At 38.7% G+C, this 24,352-nt stretch overlaps 2 protein-coding genes across 2 annotated transcripts; both read right to left on the reverse strand.

Moving 5' to 3' along the window:
* Window positions 1-1,486: 1,486 nt before the first annotated feature.
* Window positions 1,487-10,683, reverse strand: elovl5 (ELOVL fatty acid elongase 5). The gene is made up of 8 exons (XM_004077416.4): window positions 10,516-10,683; window positions 8,413-8,477; window positions 8,138-8,325; window positions 6,177-6,254; window positions 5,596-5,767; window positions 5,295-5,419; window positions 4,580-4,714; window positions 1,487-2,457 (listed from the first exon to the last, which is right to left on the reverse strand). The coding sequence occupies exons 2-8, from the start codon at window positions 8,468-8,470 to the stop codon at window positions 2,329-2,331; spliced, it is 885 nt and encodes a 294-aa protein (XP_004077464.1). The 5' UTR covers window positions 8,471-8,477; window positions 10,516-10,683; the 3' UTR covers window positions 1,487-2,328.
* A 3,338-nt stretch (window positions 10,684-14,021) lies between these two features.
* On the reverse strand, window positions 14,022-23,774 carry gclc (glutamate-cysteine ligase catalytic subunit). Its single transcript, XM_023963388.1, has 16 exons — window positions 23,179-23,774; window positions 22,439-22,551; window positions 19,316-19,498; window positions 18,731-18,844; window positions 18,561-18,619; window positions 18,301-18,437; window positions 18,089-18,163; window positions 17,680-17,796; window positions 16,932-17,070; window positions 16,093-16,205; window positions 15,921-16,013; window positions 15,735-15,839; window positions 15,562-15,643; window positions 15,373-15,482; window positions 14,797-14,917; window positions 14,022-14,725 (listed from the first exon to the last, which is right to left on the reverse strand). Exons 1-16 carry the CDS (start codon window positions 23,326-23,328, stop codon window positions 14,544-14,546), a joined length of 1,893 nt encoding a protein of 630 aa, XP_023819156.1. The 5' UTR covers window positions 23,329-23,774; the 3' UTR covers window positions 14,022-14,543.
* Between the last annotated feature and the right edge of the window lie 578 nt (window positions 23,775-24,352).

Consider the following 24,352-nt stretch of genomic DNA (forward strand, 5'->3'; position numbering starts at 1 on the left):
CTAACAAACTCTTGAACTTGAGTTCCTAAAATTTTCTGTTGTCAATGTAAGATTACCACTTTAAATTCACTCCTTTGTCGGGAATATGATTTGAAAATTAAGATTCAAGTTGACTGTTTGATGCTAAACAAACAATTTCCTAAAAAACAAAGCACTGATTCTCAGAAAAATGGAAGTGTTTGTCTTAAGTTTTCCTAAGCAAAAAGTAGTCTATAAGTGAACTATAAGTAAACAGCGGGGCGAAAAGGTGTTAACTCGGCTCACATTGCACCATAACTTACAAATAAATTCTTTAAAAATTAGAATATTTGTGATTTTTCTGGATTTTTTCCCCTCATTTTGTCTGTTATAGTTACGTTAAACCTATATTGAAAACGACACGCCTCTCTCATCTTTTTAAGGTGGAGAACTTGCACAATTGGTCACTAAATACTTTTTTGCTCTTTATGTACAATACTGTAAACTTGAAATGTTACAATTTAGTCTAAAGAAGTATTCAGTTCCTACAGTACAGATATCTGGCCTATAGTATACTTTCTACTTATACCCAATATACCCGATTGTGATTAAGAAAGATAAACTTCAAGTGTAGTACGTATTGCCAAATGTTGGTTTTCTTATTTTGTTTGCTTTGCTGTTTGGTTTGTTGAATTTAATTAAGATGTTTTGGGGTTCTAATTACTACAAAACAGCTGCTTCTGTGTATTTTGAATATGCCTCAGACCGTTTATTTCTGTGATTTTAGTCACTTTCTTAGTTTATTTCTGAATAGGTTTACTTTATTCATTTATTTTTACATTTTTAAGTTTCTGCAACATCTGCCTCAACATAATTTCTTAACATTCTGGTGAGTAAATATTCTTACATTTTAAATTTGAGTTAAAAAAGAAAGTAAAAAATGACCACAACCACATACATTTAGAATAGATTAAAATTGTTTTAGTAAATTATAATTTAATAGATACCACAATAAAGAAAGGATTTTTTTTCCATAGCTCGATAAAAACAACAGATAATAATAACGTTTTAGTTTTATTGAATTTCCTTGGTGATTAATATTTGTAAATGGTTTCTTCCAACCACTCAAAACAAAAATAAAACTAATAAATATTGTTTTATTTAAATGAGTTATTGGATAAATGTATAAAACTCAGCAACTAAGAGGAACTTGGTGGTCAGATAGTTTAAATCAAATTTTGACTCTCCATATTGACTCTATAAGATAGAGGAGCAGTGCTAAAATTCAAAGTCAAGAAGATTCTGCAGAAATAGGAATTGCCTTTCTGTAGTAAAGAAAACATACGTATTTTTTTTTAATGAGAAAAAAAAACATAAAAGAAAACTTCCCTGAAAAAACATAAACTACTTATTCAAACTTCCAGAAAAATTGTTACGAAAAGCTGAATTTGAGCAGAAATAAATTGCAAAACTGCTGATTCATGTTTTTGACCTTTACTATTTAAAAAAGACTCACCACACACATAAATAAAACTGCACCATTATTTTTATTGAACATACATTAAGTCATATTTATGCAGAAATTACATCCTAAATGACGCAGTGAATCCAAATGTGATTCCATTGTGGTATTTCAACTATGAACTGTACTGCATAGTTGTATTTTCAAACTCTGCACGACAAAACAGACATAACCAGTTTAAATAAGGTGCCAAAGGGACAAAGTGAGACACAGATTCTTGTAATACTGACAAAGCGGAGTTTTTGACATGTTTACACAAATACTAATAGCTGTCCTTTCAATCTGCGGCTTCACCGTCCTGATTAGAAACCCAGTAAACCTGGTGTGTTTTGTAATAACACACCTGCAAAAAGCTGTTGAAACACCCTGTTTGTGGAGAAGATTCAAAGAATCGCTGAGAACGATCGTTCTGGAAGATGCAGACACACAGGCAGGAGTGGCATTTCCTTCTTCTTCATACAGATCTGTCATTTAACATTTATCTGTCAACACATCTGATTGTTCATCTTTGGACTTGAGTTGTGTAAAGCATCACGGAATGAGCGTAGGTGTGAGTTTGTGCTCTGGCAGTGAAAAAAGCAACCTGTTCTGAAATAAATTAACATAAAAGGCAAAAAAAAAACTTGTTCTGTTATGTCAACACTAGTGCAGTAGTAGTCTGTTGTAATGATACTGATTAAACCAAATGAGTGGTAATTGTGTCTCCATTCGATTCGTGTGTGTGGTCATGGCTGGCTTTATTGTAAATAAGTTCTTAACTATTCTAGATAAGAAGACGCCTACGCCCTCTAGCAGCATCGGCTAAAATGCTACAGCTAAATGACGCTTGAGTGACGCTTTCTCCAATGTCAATCCGTCCTCAGCTTCTTCGATGTGCCGCGTTCCACCAGCGGCGTCCCGTTTGCATGGCCATTTGTCGACAGAGAAGAACCATTCTTGAATTCCTTCTGCCGTGAACCTTGCTGCTTCTTGTACGTCTAAAACACAGAGGACATCATGAATAAAGGTCAAAAGGTTCCTCACTTATATATGAAATTCTATTTTTATTGCAGTTTTTTTTCCTTCCTGGAACGCCTTTTTAAGCAAAAATGAAAGTCCAGGTGAGGACGGAGCTTAGCAGAGCCATAGCCAGCAAGGTGGCAGGACCAGGTGGGATCAGCTCCTGGCTGCTTAAAGCAACTGCAGATAAGCTGAGCAGAAAATGTGTGTTTTTTGACTCAAGCTACGTTCACAACGCCATTCTGCAACGCATGTTCGAGGCGACTTCTTCCAATAAAAAGTCTATGCATGTTTGAGGCGTTCGCATTCAAAACTCTCGTGTTCACGTGTCCCTTTGCACGCTTCTATGACCCTTTTTTGGCTCTCTACGCACGAAGAGTTAAACCAGGTGGAACTTTGACCAATCAGGGACTCGGATTTGAATGGATGGCGAATGGATGGCGTCCCCTTTAGTTCAACTGCTAATAATTGCAGTTTGTGCCCGGCTGGAATTATAGGACACCAAGTCTATCATCTATCAGAATAGAGCTGTGAAAGAAAAAGCCTGGAGCAAGATTTGCTCCACGTCGACAGCTGCACCAAGCCTCTTCCAACTGTAGGAAATGAAGAAGAAGAAGCCCCTCCCTGTTTGTCCAGTGTGAACACCATTATGCCAAATGTGCGTTCAAGAACGCGTGTTTGGCTTGGTTCGCTACCCAAAACTTCACAACAGTTTTATGAACCATGGACTGGTGGCGCTGACCTCTCATCTGATGAGAACGGTGGAGACGCTGCTGCTCTCCCAATCTCCATCCTTTGGTTTGACGTTTAATTAACCTACTGCTCTTTGCCTATGAGGCAGGCATCAGAGTATAAGAGCTCTGTGCCAGTTGATGTTTTTGACTTCTCCACTGCTTTCAATATCACCCAGCCAGCACTCCTGAGGGGTAAACTTGTGCTCAAAGGGGTGGACCAACATTTGTTTACCTTTTGGTCTGACTCTCAAACATACTGTAGTCTATAAATAGTCGTGTGCCACACAAGGAGTCCCACAGGGAACGGTTCTGGCACCAATTCTGTTCACTTTCATGTTCACCTCAGGTTCCTGTCACCTGCAGAAGCTCTCTGATGACTCTGCCATTGATGGTGTGACCACAGGTGAATATAGAGAAGTGATCCAGAACTCTGTGGACTGGTACCAGCAGAACTGCCTCCAGATCAACACAGGAAAACGGTACTGGACTTTTAGAGGCACCCACACTCTGGTCTACTACCCTGGAACAGAGGATGCTCTGTACAAGAAAGGTCCGAGCAGACACTTTCTGCCGAGGGGTGCCATGAATCAATATCATCAGTACCATAAACCGGTACTCACACTGCAAAGACAGAATCTTAAAAAGGCAAAAAGAGCTTCTTTTTTTTTTTACAGAAATTGTCACTTGAAAGAAAAAAAAATCTTATCAAGAAAGATTTTTGGTAGCAAAGTCATTTCAGAAAACTAGACTAAGTGACCAGGCGTTGTTTTTTATATAAGATTACTTGGTAAGACACTTTTTCTTACACCATCCGCAGATTGGGGCCGGTTTTTGCAGTTCATAGGTGTGGACCAACATCTACATCTGAGCTGCTCCCAGTGAACCACAACTCTGTTATCAACCCTGATGGTCACTTTGAAAAAATAAAAAATAATGAATTTTTGGATATATCTTATTTCCTCATTTTTCTCTGCAGCTTTTAACACAGCAGGACGAATAAAAGTTATGTTAACGTAAACTCAACGAAGGGCCAAAAACTTGTCATGAAAACTGACAAAATAATCAACCCAAGCAGATAAAATACAAAAGACAAACATCTTTATAAAGCCAAGAGATGCAAACTCACCACAGGGTGCCAGTTAATGCAAATATCTTAAAGCTATGTTTACAATGTCTTCTCACTTAGGTGAGACTTTAACACATCTATGCCAGGAGGCAGTTTGATGTCAACTCTGAAAAAACAGGCCCTGGATAGGAGAATTAAAAGTTCGTACTACAGGGACTATGCTCTTCAGTTCAGTTTCTTGGGTAATGCAGAAGGTATACATCATTAATGCTGACAGTTGAGTTTGTTAAAGGAACATACCTGAATGTAGAAGTTTGAGAAAAGTAGGACGAACGTGCCCATGTAGCTGATCTGGAATGTCAGCCATCCGATGGGGAAGCCGCACGGCCATATAGCAGCGCAGGCAGTTTGGCATATGGTTAAAATGAACTGGATCTGTGTGAGAAACATGGCAAACAGAAAGAGTTTGGGTGGCAAACTCAGAGACAGAAAATGTCCTGAAAAAGGAAAAAAAAATTGGAAAATGTCAAAAGAGCTGAGAAAAATCTTCATGGATGTCTGTTGTTAATTTTAGAAGAAACATGGTAAAATGTTTGACAGGCGGATAAAAAACTCAACTTAGTTTAACTGAAAGGTTAAGTTAAAAAGATAATCGTCAAGATTATTATTATTATAATGTATAATTTTTTATTTTTATTGTTATACAAACTATTCATTATCCTTGGATGCTTTGTGAACTAAGACGATAAAAGCGGTTTAATGTTTTTCAAGCTGAAATCTAAACTTTCATTTAACTGGAATCAAAGAAAATGTGGTGTGATGATTCAAACTCTTTCAAACTGAAGACATTTCAGCAGTTAAGCCCACACATTTGATCCAATGGTATAAAGAAAATATCTGCAAATACATTTATTTGTACCTTACATTGGTCCATTATAGGATTTCTTTAAACTTCAATTTGGGTATTAGGATGGAAATTAGACAAAAAATGTATTTAATTTTTTTTAAAGCCCACCAGCTGCATCTGCGTGATGTACTTCTTCCACCACAGATAAGGCCGGAGAGCGGGGATGGATGAGAGACCATAGTAAGAATACATCACAATATGGACAAAGCTGTTGAGGGAGGCACCAAAGTATGCTGAGGAGACACACACAAAAAGAAAGATTCTCAATTTCAAGGCAATTTAAAGGAAAAGGTGACATCATCACCTGTTTTAAATTACATTTGAAACGCGCAGACATCGCAGCTCATCTATTGTGTCTGAACTAAACAAAATACAACAAAATGAGGGTGAATCTGAGTGAAACACTCACAGTGACCACAGGGAATCCAGTTCATAACAAACCACCAAATATTCAGCATGCTAGCGTGGTGGTAGACGTGAAGAAACGTGATCTGATGACTGTTCTTTCGTAGGATGAAGAAAAAGGTGTCTGCAAACTCAATGAGCTTAGAAAAGTAGTACCACCACAGGGTATTTATGATCTGGGAGGGGGCACAATAAAGCAAACGATGAATGATTTAAAAACAAAAAAGTTAGTCTCTGGTTAGATTCCTGGACAGCGAGCACAGTGTTAGTCATTCAAGGATACAGGCAGCAGCTGTTTTTTGCTGAATGCTGCAAAGCCACATTGATAAAACCTTATATTTAATCACAGCAGAATTGCAAAGTCAGGCACATTTTACTGATCTCAGTTTTCACCTTTGCTGTAGGCTGCAAACACAAGGTCATCACTAATATTAGAACTCCTAAAGCTTATTTGATCAAATTTAAATGTGTATATTTTTCCTTTTTTAAATGGGTTGTTTCTGAGAATCAAGCTTATGAAAATATGTTCTAAGAGCACAAACACATAAAATAGGATCTAGAAAAATGGAAAGAATGAATTCTGACCTTCATATCTGCTTCTGGCTCGCTGTATGTGTTCTGGCAGTAAAAGTTGTAGCCACTTGTCCAGAAGGTGCTGACAAGCTGCAGGAAAAAGCATAGAGAGAAAGGATGAATGGGTATAAAAGTTCAACTCAAAAGGTTTTGTGCTGTTGAATGGGACCTTCTCTCTAACAAGGATGTGGGGAAAAAAGGTAAAAAGTCTTTCTGTGTCAGACAAAAAGGCAAAACCACTGACTGTGCGTCTAAAACAGTTTGACAAGAATATTTTTATATTCTATTAAACCCTCTTCAATAATAGTAATAACATTTAGAAAGAATAGGAAACTTTGTTCTCTGAGTTGTGACTGAAGGGTCATAAAGTTTGCTGTTGAACTACCGGATGAAAGAATCGTCAAATAAGGTCACCGTGACACCAACTATAGATAAATATGGCCAATTTGTCTATCTGGAATATAAAATCATCTCTTAAAGCCTTTTTTAGGTGTGTACAAATGAATAGCCTTTTCACTGCAACTGCAGTGTCCATCCCATTCATTTAGTCCATCGATGCCATTAGAAAAAGTCTGACAGTTCCACCTCTGATTGCAAGTGCAGATAAATGCACATTTTTGCTCCTCACGTTTGCAAATTACATAATAATAATCAAAGATAAAGGCAAATGCAACTCTATTTTTCCTCCTTGTGTTCTCTTTTAATAAAGCTTTTATTTATTTCATTTAATTTAAAGCAATAGGAGGATTTGGAAGCAATTCTAAGCAATAGGAGGATGGAAGTTAAGAGTGAAGTAACAAACCAACTGAAAGAACCAGTGAAAATACAAGTTTCAGTGTATAACCAACACACACACACACATGCACGCATGACAGCTCTCACTCTGACCCCTCATCCCAATACACCTTCAAAAACATATTCAACTCAAACGCAGGACATAGTTGATGTTTCGATATACTAAGTAGGAAAAGAAAAAGAAATAAAAAAGACTTTTAAATCATTTTGGACCATAGAAAACAAAAACAGGAAAGTTGTAAATATTTTGAAATAGCAATATGAATAAAGTAAAAGTTAAAAATCTTTTTTATAGAAATCTTTTTTCCCTTTAAAAAATGAATGACTGAATGAAAACTAGAGTGACAATCCCACCCCGACCGTCTGCAAATATTTACTTTAAATAGAGTTAAATAAAATGTGAAACGTTCTCTCATCTGCTAGAGAATTATTCTTCTGTAACAGAACCGATTTTTTTTTTTTTTTTGTAGCATTTTCATAGCCATTGAGGATACTAAGCCACGATTCTCCTGCAGCTATAAGTGTGTCATTTTCTTTTTATCAGACCTCCTTATCATGAGGAGCAATCAGGTGTGTGATTAAGCCGCAGCACAGACCTGCTCTGCACTTTGATTCCCATCAGGTGACATTGGTTCTGGGTGACCAAGAGTTCGACAAGGGACTGGGTGAAAGGTTAAAAGCGAATCAAAGGGCCAACACTGGATTGGTGCATTACGCAATGCCCACAGAATGACAAGGAAGGAGATTTCTTCTGGACTAACACTATAGCAAACACCATGTTGGGCTCTGACATCTACACACACGAATAAAGACATTTTCATGAGTTTTTAAGGTCAATCAGCTTTTGCTTTCTATGTTTTTTCTGTTGTTAATGTTCTATTTTAAGAAGTGGAGGAAACCGTAGAGGTCTGTGCTGACATATGAGAGACATTCGGGGGCTTGATGGCTGAAACAATGAGCACGTCAGCATCCAGCTGTGTCCTCTCGCTCCCCGATGGCATCGTCTCCAAGGACAACAGCACAAAGATTAGCGCTGCCACGCAGCAGCTTTAGCTTAGAGACCAGACCATGACATTCGATTCGAGAACGCTCACATTACCAACCAGATTTAAACTCATCCTTATCTGTTTGTCTGCTTCTGTGACTGATCGTGTCTGTCAGAACTTTTTTTTTTTTACCTGATAGCACATGTAGACGGACAAGACAGTGACGCCCAGATTGTAGAGCAGCATGAGACCTCTGCAGGAATACGGCTGCCTGTGTCTCATGTACTTGGGCCCCAACCACACGATCAGAAGGTACATGACTGTAAGGGCAAAGGTCGGCAGGTAGTTGTCGAGCAAAAGCATTTGCTGCACCCGCTTATCTGAAAGATAAAGAGGAGGGTAGTTTATGGCGAAGTGAGAAAATCTCCAACAAAATCTGGATGTTCTGGCTTATAATGTCATTTTACCTCTGGGGCCGAGCCATGATTCAAAGTAGGTGTTCAGTTTATGATTTAAAGAGTCCATTTTTCACCTGAAAACAGAGTGTAGAAGCAGAAATATGATTAGCCTGGCGGTGTTTATTATATAAAGCTCCTACATTAAGAGATCCAACATAGAATGAGTATAATTAATTTCTGAGTAAATTAGATGGAAAGCAAAAGCACCTATTTTGTGCTCTAACTTTTGCAGCAATTGGTTTTGATGCGTTTTGGCTTTAATGCGGATTATATGTGTCTTTTATGCAATATTAAACTATTTAAGATCTTCAACCCTAGTGCTATCCTAGGCACTTTAACATTGGGAGTTGGGTCATTTAGACCCACTAGACAGTGAGCTGAACCTTTTTTCTTCAATGATTTGTGATCCTCATTGGTGTCCATGGATTACATGAAATCTTTCCACCTTTTTCATGGTAGGGAGAACACGTCAATGTAAGGGTGGGGTCATCTAAGATAGCACAAGGGATAAATCTTATCAAAAATGTCCACAAAACAGTTGTTAGTTAAATTTCTACCGATACACCCAGCACTCTGTGTGCACCTCAGTGGAAACCGTTTCAAAACATTCCTGTTTCTGTACAAAAGCCTCACAAAATGTCAGATTTCAGCCTTTAAAGCTGAACTTGCACACAAATTTTTTTTTTTTCATCCCCTCAGTGACACATCCCTGCGATGTTTTATTCAAACCAGCTGTATTATTCCATGCCTTGTGGACACAAAAATAACAAATGAGTCTGCACTTTTATTCCTATTGTGACGTGTTTCCCTGCTAGCTTACATCACAAACAACTGCTGTGTCTCCACACCTGCATCTGCAGGAATCACGCTGAACTTGTGGTTAAACACATGAAGGCGAAAAAGCACAAACTGATTTAGATTTAGCAGAAATAACATAAAAAAGGTTGAGGAAGTTAAAATTAAGGGTGGAGATTAGTCACTTAAACTAATCAAGACATATTTGTGCAGCTTCTGCTCCTATTGAGTTTTTGAGATCGTAGAACGCATCAAACTGCATCATACTGAAGAGAGCTGGCAGTGCTGAATCAATTTGATCCCGTTTTCTCAAGTTCACAGCTTAATTTGATATCTGATTCCACGTGATTGAATACAATATTCTGATTCGTTTGTAAAAATGGTTTTCTTTTTTAAATCAGCTTTGTTTGATCATTTCAGATAATTTAATCTGAATAAATGACTTTAACTATAACAATAACTTTTATTGAGCAATTGATTTTGTGACAAAAAACCTGATAAGTTTGTATGTTTTAAGGGAGTCCAATACATTGATTTGACACCTAATAATGATCTATAAGTAAACTACTTCTTATCGTTTAAAAAAATGCACCAGTTCTGATAATCCCCCTCTCATTATCAGATATATTAGGCTGCACCAAAAACAGGATAATCTGCAGCAGGGCTTTGACTGGAGGATGATGATCACAACAGGACAGCGTGATTTCTTTCAATCAGTCTTTGTTGGAGCGAAAAAAAAAAAGTCATTGGGTCTTTTAATGAGCTGCCTGGACTCTGGTGAACACAAAAGTGATCTAATAAGTGAAAATGATTTTTTTGGGGGCTGCAAAAAAAACAACAAAGTTATGTGTCCACTTTAGAAAAATATTGAAATAATTTGTACTCATACTTTTGTTTGCATTGGATGAGCGGTAGTAAGTACTGCAGTTATTTGGAATGAAAAAGAAAAAACAAACTAAAAATGTTTGCACAGTTCTGCCTTATCATAGATTTTTAGTGGCATGGAGGAACAGATTGTTCAAAGTCGTTTGGAAGTTTGTAGAAGTGAGTAAAAGAGTGCAAACATGTTTGAAAGTGCAGCTGAAGGTGCAGCAGCTCCTCAGCCTCACACAAACCTGCGTCCCTCCGCTCTGGATTGTATAACAGCAGTTTTTCATCAGGGAGGGAGCTCTGAAACACACGCTCTTCTTTTGTCACGCTCCAGGACGCGTCCATGTGCGCAAAGTGGAGTTCCTTTAAGTGTCACGCAGCAGAAGTTTCTCATCTGCAGGAGCAGCCTCTTTAAGGAGATTTAAAATAAAAGGAGTAGCGTCTTACCATGTGAGGAGCCCGCTGATGGAGGTTGGAGGTGGAGGAGCCGCGCTGTCGGTGGTGAGACTGTGGCGGTGAGGAGCTCCGTGCGCAGCCTGGTGCCTGGTTGGAGGAGAGTGGGAGGACCTCTCCGATTTGGCTCGATGCCCTCACACAGCAGAATCAGGCAGGGCAGTGACATCAGGGGCTTTTTAAGTCCTCCTTCACCTGCGGGGTAGTTATCAGTGGTTCCTATGGAAACGCCTGCCACGTTTAGGTTATGAGCATTTATTACCCATTTGTCTAAAACCGCTGAAAGACAGAAAACGTTTCCCCAAACTTTTTTATAATTTATATTTTCCAGTAAATTTCTGCTAAAACTTGACTTTAATTCAACTTAAATGTAACTTAGAAGCAGAAAAGCAGCACCTTGTTATTTACATAAAAAACAACAACACAGAAATAAATGATGGCATAAAACAGACTTAATTGCACTTGATTGACTTAATTTTAATTGACCCCAACATTTTCGTGCCTTTTTTCCAATTAATGCAATGAATGTTTTTTTTTTTCAAAAAATGTACACAAAATGCTTATTATTCTATTATTTTCAGAGTTCTACTTTTTTCTATTCTAGTTTATAATTATTTCATTAATTAATAATCTAACTTTTTACAACTACTACTTTATCATTCCCTTTCTGGGAATATCTCAATCAGATGATGTTTTTCAAATGCAGACTTTTTTTTCTTCATTTAGGCTAAAAGTCAGACCGATTAGTGGAAATAAGAACCTGTTATCAGGATGAACTGGTGGCTTGTTGATGCACTGATGACGGTTTTCTGCTAAAGTTAAAGTGCGAAAGTGAAGCAGTCCCCACTAAAAAGCGCACTGCGCTCTGATTGGTCAGCTTCCCTGGCCTGATCAGGTCCTGCCCACCTTTCCACATCAGCTGTGCTGAAATTACAAATTCAAGTGTTTTATTGGGGGCAAAATCAACTGTTAGGATGCCTTATCGTTGGTTTTCTGGACTCATTTCCAGGAGAAGCTTTGAAGAGAATCCTTTTCATTGTTGGCACATCCGATGAGGTTTTCTCTAATGGGCCTTTGATATGAAACAAAGAAAGTGATGTCTTCTCCTTCCTCACTTCCAAGCCACAAATGTACTTTTTACAGCATCTAAAGTTATTTGAATAAAAGGAATAAAAAAAAATGTAATCTCTGTTGATAAATTTGTACTTAAATAAAAAAAAGAATCACTAAAAAAGTAAGGGGGATGTGCAGGAAACCAATCCTGCAAACAAACTGACATCCACCAACTTTCTGAGTATAGAAAAACTTTTGCATAGTTTAGTAAAGTTCACTTTTTGTTCCAAATTGTTGAAAACCAATCAGGTTTTGTTGTGTTCTGCCCTAACTTATTGATGAGTGTGTTTGGTCCTTAACGACGTGCAGTCAAACCTTTAAGATGACGAACCAGTCGTGTCGTTTCCTATCAGTCGGTGGTTTCTGCCAGTCTGCACATCCGCTGTGTTGCCATGGTTACCCACATAAACAAAGACTTGCACAGTGATTGCAGTGTGCCAGCCTGACCCAAGGACCCTGCACTCTGGCGAATAGAGCCAGTCAGCAGCTAAATATTAGCGTGTCGTGTATTGACTCTACTGCTAGCCTGAGGCAACACTCTCACATGCATATTTCATAAAGATTATTCTGTCTTTGTGCTTTCAGAGTAAAAATAAAATTTACAGCAGCTGCCTTTCATGTACATCCACTTATGTAACCAGAGTAGCAGCATGAAAATTATGTATATAATTTAGGGAAAAAAACTAAAGTACACAACATTTTCTAACATTTCTGAATTATTTTGAACAAATGTCTGGGCATCACAAATACTTTTCTTGACATTTGTGTGTCAGAAGGCAGCTGGGACTTTTCCAAGTCCCTGACAGGTTATTTAAGACATTCTAACACTTCTGTCTTTTAAGGAACTTCCTGTGCTCGCTCTAAGGTTTGAACTTCTTCATGCCTCTTGGAGAATCCTGAGCTTTTCCGGCCAGTTAGAGGCTTTCTTATCTAATTTTCCACATCAGTGCATATTTGACAAATGTGATCCTCTGTGAGCTTTCCATATATGATCATGTATTTCACCCCAAAAAAAAAATGTGCTCATGGCATTCTTATGAATATTTAGCTATAGAACTTGCTGCTTGATGGAATTGGAGTGATTTTCCTTATCCTCCAGTTTAAAGTTGGCATCTTGAGGATTATGTATCTGAGCATCTTCTTTGGATTAATAGATTTTGCTTAGACAACTGCAACAATTTTCATGGATCATTAAAATAATACCATAATAGAGAAAAGTGGGTAAAAGAGATGCAAAGTTCCCACACTGCAAACAGGGTTTAAGCTTCAAAACATCCAATCCAAACTATATGAACATTTAAAATAATGACAGACCCCTTACTATTGAGTTTTCTCAGTTATCTGAATGAAAGCATCTCGTTCTGCCATTGAATATATGAAGATGTCCTGTAAAAAGGAAAAGAAGAGTCTGACCCCCCTTCCCTCCTTAAAAAGCCCAGTCATCTGCTCCAATTGGTCACTCCAGTGGCCTGATTCGCTGCTGCCCTCCATTCCAGATCAGCTCTGCAGGGATCTGAGGCCTAGAAACAGCATTTCATTGTATAGGTCTCTGAATGTCAAACCAGTCCTAGACATTGTTTCCCTGAGAAGAAATGTCTGAAATTGCTGCTCCAGGTTCTAGTCCTACCATATATCATGTTTATAAAAAAGTACTCTTAAAAAAAAAAAAAAAAAGATTTAGGAAGGAAAACAAAAATCTTGATCTTAGCTCCCCTAACATAAAAGATCATGAGTTCCATCCTCGCTCCTCTCTGACCATAGCAAAGGTGGGACAGTTTTCTGGGATTGTTTGCATTTCATCCGTTAGTTGAACGTCAGATGAGCGTTTCCTAAAGAACAAAATGACATCTGGCCTGAGCGACACGTGTGCATCCTTTTAGTTTCATTGGTTATGGTTGAAAGCGGTGTGAGAGCTGGCTCTCAGCTTTGTGTTGGACCTGCAGCAGCCATAATCATTATCCTTATCTAAGAGGTCAAATGGAGGTAATACTCTCATCTGTCACAGCAGCTCAGTGTTGCAGAAACACCTCCACCTTGTGGATGAACATTTTTCCTTTAAAGGAAATGTAGTTTTTTTAGGGTTAGTTTGGATGTTCTTTGCTTTTTTAACAGAATTGCTCCAAAACTCTGATGTTTTGTTGCAAAAAAGGTGATTTTTCACTATTTTTGTCAGTTGAACTTGGTGGTAAAGTGTGAAAAAAAAAGATTTTTGCGGTGAAATGTTTAGTTAGGGGAATTTCCAATAAAAAGGAACTGTCAGAAAGCACGGTCTGCAAAAAAGCCAATTGCATTTCATAAACATAACATGGACTTATCAGCTCCTAAAAAGGTTAAAAAACACACACACAAAAGATTTGAGCACATTTCTGGCATAAATAATTCTTAAATAGGTTTCAACATATAGTTTTATTTTGAAATAGCATCACATGGCAAACATTTACCATATTCACTTCAATGCAACACTTATTTCAGGTCCTACTACAAAATCAGAATACCAAAGCAAACATGGATTTTTAATGGAAGAAAAGAAAATCACAAAATCAAATGTTAAGAAAGCATCTCAGTAAAAAGAAAACAAACAAAAATAACTGTTAATGTTTGATAGAAGTACAGTATTTACAGAAGATTAAAAGCAGACTATTGTACAACTCTTTGCTACATTTACAATCTCAAACAGATATGTTTAATTTCCAGACAAAAATAAATACACATCTGATTCTCTATTACATAATCCCTTGCAGTTCTGAATCCTATTAAAATAATTTGGTAATGATAAAAATTTCAGTGTATTTACATATACGTGATGCGTCTATTAACATCTGCATGCGGCTGCATTCTCTTATGGCTGGACCTCTTTTGTTTGGTCCCTCTTTACATGCCGTCAGTCACCAGACACTCTCTGCTGCGTCTCATTTGACGTTGTTGACTGGGTTTCCGAAAAGTTCGGGGCACTGCTCTTCGCCTTTTGCGATCCTGTCGCACTTCTTCATCAGGTCGTAGTTGATCTTGTCGGTCACTACGCTGTCCTGCTTGTAGTGAGGATGTTTTGCGACGAACTCCCTCATCCACTTGGCCATGGTCATCAGTTCTCCTGTTTCCGGTCAGAAATGTTAGCTAACTGCAGGCAAACGACGGTGAGGATTCAGCTTTGGAGATATTTACCAGAGGCGCGCTTCTTGATGAGCTTCAGATAGTTCAAAATGGTGCAGCGGGTGTCCACGTCCACCTCCATGTTTTCCAGATAGCAGTTAAGGATTGGGATGAGGCCTTGGAAAACTCCTTCCTGGTTATCACAAAAACGAGCCACAATTAAAGGTTTGAAACAAAAGAAATGGAGAAACGCTAAGAGACAGATTTAAACAGATTCACATATCTAACATTGGCACAAGTGTAATAAGAATTAAAATGTGACACCTTTTTCTGTTCTAAATAACATTTTACACATTTTCAGCAGCTTTTCTGAATGTGTTGTTGGAGTGAATGTGTCCTCGGCATTCAGATTGCGCCCTCTAGTGGCAAACGTAACAAAACGTCTGACTTTTCCTATGGATCATTTTAAAAGCTAGAGCAACAATAAAATTTTTTCATTCCCAATTCGATTTGAATCGATTTTTTTCTCCCTACTTTTACTTAAATCGCTCGTTCTGTTTGATGTTTATGGATGAAAAAAGGTGGTAAAAGCTAAGCATTTCTGCGAGCAGACTTCAAAACTCGTCACGTGAAAGTATAAAGCATTACCTTTCCGTTAATGATCGTGTCGATGCTCATCAGCGTGTATTCATCACTGCCGCCGTCTGTCTGCACACCGTTCTGTGCAGAAGTGTTGCCGTCCAGCACCGGGTGGCAGCCTGTGAGAAACGCACGGTTTTCTTCAGTCGTTTGTCCTTAAGGACAGCGCCTAATGGCTGCACGTCCCGTTTACCGCACCTTTAAAGATGTCTTTCCGGAAGTAAAACATGCCTTCAAGGACAGCATTTCTCTCCTGAGCCACCTTCATGTTTTCATCGACCTAACAAAAGGCACAGTCCACAAGACTCAATCCTAAGTGTATAAACTGTTTTTTTATTCCCTTAAACAAATAGAGAGATGTGGCTTGTTACCTTGGACAGCGGGATGAGGAAGTCCAGTTTGTAGGACAGGATAACTCTGGTGAGCAGGACCACAAAGACCACATATGCAGCGTTTTCAAAGTCTGTAAGTTGAACCTGATGTGGAAAAAAAACAAAAACAACTTCTTAAAACTTCAAAGTAAAACTAAAACTCAGAGCTAGACAACTGGAAAGTACCTCCATGGGGCGGAACTCCACTCTCCATCCAATCTCAGAGTTTGGAGGAGGAGGTTTGAACCTCATCGTCTGCCAGTTGGTTGACTGCAGATTCTAAATGAATAGATTAAAAAACGATGAAAGAATTCTGGAGGAGAAGCTGCAGAATGAACGGATGGTTGAGGCTCCTCACCTCAAAGTGATCCGACTCATTTTCATCATCCAAGTGGAGTTTCTCCTCGAAGACGGAGAGTGGGTCTCGAATGAAGAGGTGAGCGATGTGTTGAGCCAGAGGCTTGTCAATCCCTGTTGACGACAAGAAAAATTGACTAATTTTTGGCCTGTTTTGTTTTTTATGCGTCTTTTATACCACGGTCCGGGTGAATACTCGATTCTGATTGGCTGCTGAGTGTGCGTAAAAAGTGATATACCACAGGATAACCGCACGGTGAAAAAAGAAGTTCCGGTCACCCAGCTTAAATGTTCTGTATCACTGTGCCGGCTTCTTTGAAACAACCTTTTGCTTCATCATTTGGACAAAAACAAGCGGTAAGAGGTGAGGTTACGTGCGGTACACAAATAGTCCGTGTCGCGGTGCACCACCGCTACAGTCAAGATTCTGCGATATATATATACTGATCTTTCCGATGGGTTGAATAAAGCATCAGTTCAGAGAGAAAGTTCACCTCTTACCGCTTGTTTTTGTCAAAATGATGAAGCAAAAGGTTGTTTCAGAGAAGCCGGCGCAGTGATACAGAACATTTAAGCTGGGTGACCGGAACTTCTTCTTTTTGTGAGAAAAGCGATCCAAATCGTAAAAAGAAACAAGAATTAAGCACTAAAAACTGGTTAATATTTATTGCTTTAGTAAGTGACCATGGTATAAGCGGGTTAATGGCCGACGAAGTACGCATTATCACTTTTTAACAAACTTCACGGAAGCAACCGTCCTCCGTCAGGCTTCCACGGCGTGCGTTAAAAAGTGATAATGCACACTTTGTCGCCCATTAACCATTACTTAGAGCTCTTTACCTGCTTCCAGCAGCTGCTTGAAGATCTCTTCATCGATGATCAACTCAATGTCATTGTACTTCTCCCCACAGGCAGACAAGTAGCTGTCAATCGAGTCGTACCTGGACTTGTAAATCCTGAACTTGTTGTTTTTCAAAGGCTGAAAGAGAAAAGGCTCATTTTAACGACCTTCCGATTTACAGCATCCGAATAAAGGTTCAGAAAAATCTAAACTTGCCAAAATATTCAAAAGAATCAGACAGGATTCATGTTAGGCTTGCAGAACTAAACATATGGCAGAGTGCAAAAGAGGCAGATGACCAAATCATGTGATGATCAGGTCGATTCACAGAATACCAGAGGAGTCAAGTTAACTCCTGACAGGGAAAGAAAGTTGGAGATTTCCTTTGTTTATTCACTAAAAAAAGAAAGAAAAAAAAAACACAAGTAACTGTAGTAAATTTACATTTAAAGCTGTATAAAATGACATACAGCTTCAAAAATCCACTGAAAACTGCTAAATACAAAAGCTTTAAAATAGTTTTTTTTTAAATCATAGTTCATCTGTTGTAAAAAAAAATAATAAAACGAACACAAAGTAACTCTGCTTTGCTAAAATCTCTGCTTTACAAGTCCAATATTGTTTCATTAATAAAAAGTTTACTGCACTACATTTTATTTTGAAATGATTTATCTCCAAAAACAAATGTCTACTTCCTGCAGGCCCCATGATGTGGTTTTGCTTGACCATCTTTCTCATCTTCCTCACCTGCAGCCCGCGCTCCTCCTGTGTTCTGTCATCCACCGAAGCAGAAATGACTCCCCAGCGACAATCGATATCCGACACGTAGCCCCGATAGAAAGGCGAGGCTGCGCTCAACGCCATCTGTCACGAGAGAAGGTTGATTCCAGAACAGAAAACCTTTAAATGCATAGAAACGATTCACACTGTGCCTTTGTGCGGCTGTTTCCTCAGAGAGGACGTTTTAAAGTTTATTCAATAACTTTTTCATCTTTATGCAAAAACATCATCCAACAATCTGCAGAGAAGCAATGAGAAAATATCCCAAAGGTCAGAACCCTTGTCTTAATAATAAATAGCCATTGTTTTTTAAGTCATGCTGGGATATAGTTCTGTTAATAGATGACAGGTTGATGCATCATTAGCTTCTACTCACCACAATGGGGCAGATTGTTGCTAGCTGGTCATAAAGATATCTTGCCTCATCAATGCTACAAGCCTGGAATGTAACCTGCAGGAGCACCATAAAAACAGGCTGAAGTGCATTTATAAATCACGTATTGGGATTGCAGAGTTGCAGCTACATCTCTTGGTTGTCAAAGTTGCGTGTTCTTGTTCAGAGCGGTGAGCGATCAGATTAGGGATTACCTGCAGGCAGCAGTTGCCCATGCCAAAGCCCATGGCGTCCATGTAGATGTGGTCAGGCAGAGCTGCCCTCGCCGCTTCGCCGTCGTCCTCCGGAAACTCCTCCACAAAAGGAGACGGAGTTTGCTTATCTTTGAAGACTGAAACAGGAAAGGAGCACACTAAATTACATAACCCTAGTTGTATTCACAGCAAAAAAATGAATGGAGATTGAAAAATACCAGCATGCGAAGAAGCTTATCTCCAGATAAAATCCCACTTACTTGGCACATTTATGATAACTTTTTCCCCTCTTCTGTGACGAATGTTTCTGGTGAGATTGCTGAAAGAACAAACAGATGCTCCTTCACAAATGCCGGCTAAAACTCAGAGGAACCCTCACAGCCGGCACTATCAATCATCTCTCCTCAGGTTATTTTCTAGGGAATCTTACCTGAATCGCGGGTGCCCGTTGATGGCTTCATCAGGAAAAAACAGGGATTTTGAAACTCCCTGTTCCACAGGCGTTGGCCGGTGTTCTGGTTTGGTGAAACCGGGGCATCCTAACCTGAACACAAAATGTTACGCAAACTCACATCCAGTTGCAAGATTTCATCGCACCAGCAATTTAATCATAAACCTAAACATATATTTAACTTTGCATTTTTTGTGCCAGAAATAAAAAAAGAAAAAAATGACTAAATTGGAGAACAGAAACTATAAGTAACTAATTTTTTGCTGATCAATCAATGGAACAAAAGCAAAATGATCACAGCTGAGGCTCGGCTTATAATGGATTATAAAATGCTCCTCGCTAAATCAACTTTTTTGATTTTTTTTTTTCAAAATAAAAAGTTTTATTGTAAAAACTGGTCAAAATTGAAAAACTATTTGATATTTAGTAGAATTTAAAAAACAGAGTAGTAACCCTCAGCTCTTATATCATTAGGAGAACTAAAAAGTATAAAAAGAGAAGCAGACGGTACACCTGAACACATATTTGGCACCAATCTGCATCATTTGAATAAATCCAAACTACCTTGGAAACGAGGTGATGGTGCAGAGCGTCTCGCCCTGGTCCAAGACAGATGAGGCCTCTTTGCGCCTCTTCCTCATGTTGCCCTCCACAGTGTTGAACTCTGACATCGTCCCCCCATAGGGCTGACCTGGCGTCCCCTCGATCATGTAGCTGCCATACTCCGGCCTCCACAGTGTGGGGTGACTGCACACAAGTAAAACATGTTGAGACAACAGTCTGATGTAAAACATGGATTTAGGAGCGTGTCTTGCTCCCAGTCTCACCGTGACCTTTCTGGATTAAAGTAGCAGACATTCATCATATAGAGCCATAATCCTAACAGAGCAAACTAATGTGTGTACTTTAGAGTGTGCTCTCTGGTGTGTGCACCAGAGGGGCCATAATGAGGAATGCGCGGGATCTACTGTTGTCTCCGCCATCGGAATTTCCCCCGGGTGAAGCTGGCGGATCGGCATGACTGACGTCATGAGCCGTGTGCAAACAAAACAATGCAAAGCCTCAAAAGTTAAAACATTTAAACAACAGTTTTGATGGTCAAACACAACAATTTTTTTTTTTAACTGTCAAAAGGTGCATCTTTCCCCCACTAAAACGTGATCATATCTCCATAAAGACATTTATTATTGAATTATTGATATTCCTGTAAATATATAGGATTTTTTTTTTAGCAGAAAAGATTTTTTTTTTAAATTAGAATTACAATGTTGTACGCTTTCAGTTTTAGTTAAAACGTTTTTACTCTTTCTTAACAAAAATCTGTGCTTATTTTGATCCCTATACCCAGTTCCTCTCTGGTTACCTCCAGACTAAAGGAATTAAAACAGTTTAGAAGTCTTGAACAGAGTAAACTGAGGTTCAGAGGAAAAGGAGGCACTGCTTAAACAAGCAACAGTTTGACCTACAGTGGAGACTGACCTGGAAAGACCACGTTTTTGAGGAATTGTTAAATATTTCTTGTTTTTCAGATAGGTTTATAACAATAAAAATGGCTAATAAGGTTGCAAAACATAAAACACATCATCTATCATCTCCACGGGCATCTAAAGATCTTATCATGATTACGCAAAACATTTATTAAAATGGGCTACAGTGTTAACACACATTGATGGATTTGTTTGAGACATAAGGACAGAGAATATTTCTGTTAGCAAGAATGCTAGAATGACATGAAACCAGTTATACCACTTTTGTTTACATATCTAAAATTCAGGTCATCTTTAAACTCCTGGTTAAATATAGTTGTTTTTTGTTTCAACATTTTACTGCATTTTAAACTCAAAAATAGAATTCAGTTGATTGAAAATCGTGTATTTCATAATAAAATAATTGTTGCTCCATAACTTTCATAGCATTCCAGACTAAAGTAGAGTATTATTTCTTTTGTGAAACATGGTTGAATAAAGCTTTTGAGTCTTTGCACATGACAGTCCCCATATTCCTCCACTCAGGCTGCAGTGGAGACGACCTTCATTCCAAACCTTTGAACTGTTGCATCAATTTTTAGTTTGCAAACACAATGAGGTTTTCTGGCCTTACAGTTCTTTGAAAATAGAAACCACAGAAATGTAAAGGTGCCCCCTAACCAAATGTAAACTGTAGTTGTAGCTGTGTGTTTAGGTTAACCGTTTCATGGAAACCTACGCCTATTTCCTTCCTCTTTAATAAATCATGTCTGATTGATGGTTAAGGATTTAAAGTTAATGCACTCTGGCTGCATACAGAATATTTCACAACTCCTTAAATTATTCATGGGAATCTGTAAATGTGTAAATCCGGTTCCATCTATTAATCTGATTTTAATTTGCTAAATGCTGTAAACCTACACTATTCTACTCTCACTGAGGCCCTAGAGTCCCATTCTCACACATTCACATCCTGGTAGCTGCGGAAAACCATGCAAGCCAGGCCTCCAGGGGCAATGTGGTTCAGTGCCTTGCCAGAGGGCACTTCTACATATAAAACAAACCTACAGTTTTCTGCATCATCCTAAAAACATTTATGGATTATTCCTCAGGTGACACTAGGTTGAACTGACCCGCAGTCAGGTAGTGGGGTTAGTGCCTGCTTTACACTGGGGTGTGTCTCCGTTGCGTGGGGAATTCGTCTCACAACCATCCGTTTGTTAACATCGTCTCAGTTGCGTCTCGTGCCAGTCCCCTCTGGCATACGAAGGAGTTGTTTGTCCTGTGATCCCGTGTCAAGTACTTTGTCCCGCTCTGAGTCCTTGATGATGTCTTTGTCTTCTAAAATGAAGCTTTCACAGTCTTTGGCAAAAACATATATGAAGGTGTTACCCACAGTTTTAATGTGTGTTATCGCGCGGGCTTGTTACCTTGAATGTATACTAAAATCTTTGTTTTGAAAGCACAATGGAAGTTTTACATTTTGAAACCTGAACCAGGTTTTCTGCAGTAAAACTGGCACATCGACGTATGGAAATAGAACTCCTCAGACGCAGACATGTTGGTGGGGATGTAAACATGTCGGTTGAACATTCTTTTTTGTGTCGACATAATGGAGAAGCACTACAGACAGACCAGTGTAAAACAGGTTTTAGTCTGCTGGGTTGAATGGTTTCCCTTTACAGCCTATTTATTAACTCCAGATTGTTCATCAAGGGTTTGTCTGCTTCGCTCTCACATTTATCCGAACAAACCTCTCGACAGCATCACGTGGTCACAAGAGCTGCTTTTTGTGGTAACGACATTTCCTGACTAAACTTTTTTTTCCCCCACAGTTAGCACTTCTGAAAATGGATGGCTTTTAAATGACTCAAATCTTTGATTTAAGGAGCACTAGAGTTCACGTGGTTGATCCACTTTAGAAATAAAACATTGTTACCAAATCAATTCAAAGAAACAGACCAAGGAACCCAAAGTTAAATGACTGCTTTAAACAAATCTATAAGCAATGCAATCTTTTTTATTATGTGAATTTTTTTTCTTTTTATTCTGTTAAATTGACAAACTCCTGGTATCTATAATAATATAAATAATTGCAAAATAGATTTTTTTATGAAAGAAGTGCAACTAAAGGATGTGATGAAATAATTTAAGGATATTACATCTATTTCCTGGCAACATAATACAGCAATGTGTGCAACTCTGTGGATCCGTTACTCACTTGGGGTTTATGTTTTCACCCTGGTCTTGAAGGGTGTCCAAAATCTCACCCCCGTTCAAAACCAGCCGCACCTTCTCATCTTTGTCATCCAGTTCCATTAACATGTACTCCACCTGGAGTGCACACCAAAAAAAACAAAAACAAGTGATAACCGTGCATGCAAACACTTTCTTTTTGTTAGCACTGCAGCACAGTGCTGGGTCGCCATGACATCCATTCCAATCCATCAGTCATGTTTCCTTGACTTTGCCTTTACAGATCTGTAATCCTCTGTCTGAAAAAGGGATTAATCTACAACAACAGCATTCCGCACCGTTTCAAATCAAAACACTTTGTTCAAGCTGCTGCACAAAGTTTTTGTTCACCATAAGCCGAAGGGGGAAATATATATTTCAATAACAAAGCAGTCTTTATGTGTTTATACAAGACAAATCTGTTGACAAATGCATTTTTAAAAAATTGTTATTAGTAGCAAACAGCTAAGAAAAACCAAGCCCATTGGCCTGTTTCTACAATACACATGTCAGTAGTTCAAAGAAAGAATAAATCTTGGGAATTATACTGAAGAGTTTCATGTTGACCTTTCCTACAAGTTTCTTATAGAAGTTAATTTGATTTAAATAGGCTAAAAAGTTACAGCTTTGGTCGCACAAAGCTGCAACTCTCAGTTTGTCCGCCTTACTACGAACTTACACACTCACTGTGTGACAGGTGAGCGGAAATACATACACATCTCTTACCTCATCGCCCCATTTCAGCACATCTTTCTGACGCTCCTTGACCTTGTTGTAGATGTTGACAAACTGGATAATGCCGTGCTTCCGGATGTGGTTAGCATACTTCTTGCTTTCTTCCCAGTTCAGAGGAGACCCCTGTGACAGTAAACCCATCGCACGCGCGAGCCGTCGGCGTCTACTCAAGCGGCTGCCACTCACAAACTGCTCGCCAAGCGTTAGCTATCTACGTCTGCCCGCTGAGAGCTAGCATCAATTCTAAAGAAAACAAGAGGTCCGCGTGCTGGTTCTTCTGGGGCTTTCTTCGAAGTCTGGTGCTATTTAAGCGGCGTAACCGCGCGGCAACCTAAGCTAGGCAACCAAAAAAAGAGCCAGGCCCCTGTTCATCACTTGCTAATGTCCCAGCCGGTAGTTAAAAACAAACCGGGCGACTATCGTTGCCTCTAAGCCTCGGTTTCATTCACAACTGTGGGCTGAACAGATGAACAGAGCCTCTAACGGACTACTATCAAGACAACGTTTACTCGGCGGTTGTATCTGCTTTCTGGAGTTGAGTTGTTGTACCGGTTGTCCTGTTTAGCCCACGTGATGGCTCCGGGCGGAGCTCATTACGTCACTATGAATAAGCGTTTTCTGCCGCTTGGCTCCTCCCACCGAGCTATCAGTCAATCAGCGACGTTCGCATAGGAAAAGCGAGTTTTACGCAACCATGATTTAATCTCTCCAAAATATTGTTTCACCTCATGACTTATCATTTTTTGTGGTGAAGTACATCTAAAAAATCAATGATAAATAATTTTAGTGTTTAAATAAAAATCTCCTTAAGAAATTGCATTATTCTTTTTCCATTTAATGAATATGGGTTTTGCCTGTCGTTTTGTCAGGACTTGCCCAAAATTAAGTTAGGTTGATTGACATCTGGGGATATTTCTTTTTCATAAATATTTTAAGAACATTTTTGTAGAAATTTGATGGGGAAAAAAAATCCTTTTATGTTTAAGATGACTGATAACATTAGTTTGTGTTTTCCAGCAAAAACAAGTGAAGAAATAATGAAAATACACACAAACAAACAAAAGGAACAACATTTTAACATAGAAAGATGATGTAAATAAACCAACAATTTGCTATATCCATTTGACCCATGACACAATATCCTAAATCATGGATGTTTTGGTTT

Source organism: Oryzias latipes, chromosome 15, assembly GCF_002234675.1.
Source record: "Oryzias latipes chromosome 15, ASM223467v1".
NCBI lineage: Eukaryota > Metazoa > Chordata > Actinopteri > Beloniformes > Adrianichthyidae > Oryzias > Oryzias latipes.

Coding starts and splice junctions, on each gene's coding strand:
- elovl5 (XM_004077416.4), bottom strand. CDS start 8,470: ATGGACTCTTTAAATCATAAACTGAACACCTACTTTGAATCATGGCTC. Junction 5,420..5,595: donor CTGGATTCCCTGTGGTCACT/GTGAGTGTTTCA, acceptor GTGTCTCCTCAG/CATACTTTGGTGCCTCCCTC. Junction 2,458..4,579: donor TCTCAAACTTCTACATTCAG/GTATGTTCCTTT, acceptor TCTGTGTTTTAG/ACGTACAAGAAGCAGCAAGG.
- gclc (XM_023963388.1), bottom strand. CDS start 23,328: ATGGGTTTACTGTCACAGGGGTCTCCTCTGAACTGGGAAGAAAGCAAG. Junction 18,438..18,560: donor AGTTATCATAAATGTGCCAA/GTAAGTGGGATT, acceptor TTCCTGTTTCAG/TCTTCAAAGATAAGCAAACT. Junction 17,797..18,088: donor CAACAATCTGCCCCATTGTG/GTGAGTAGAAGC, acceptor CTCTCGTGACAG/ATGGCGTTGAGCGCAGCCTC.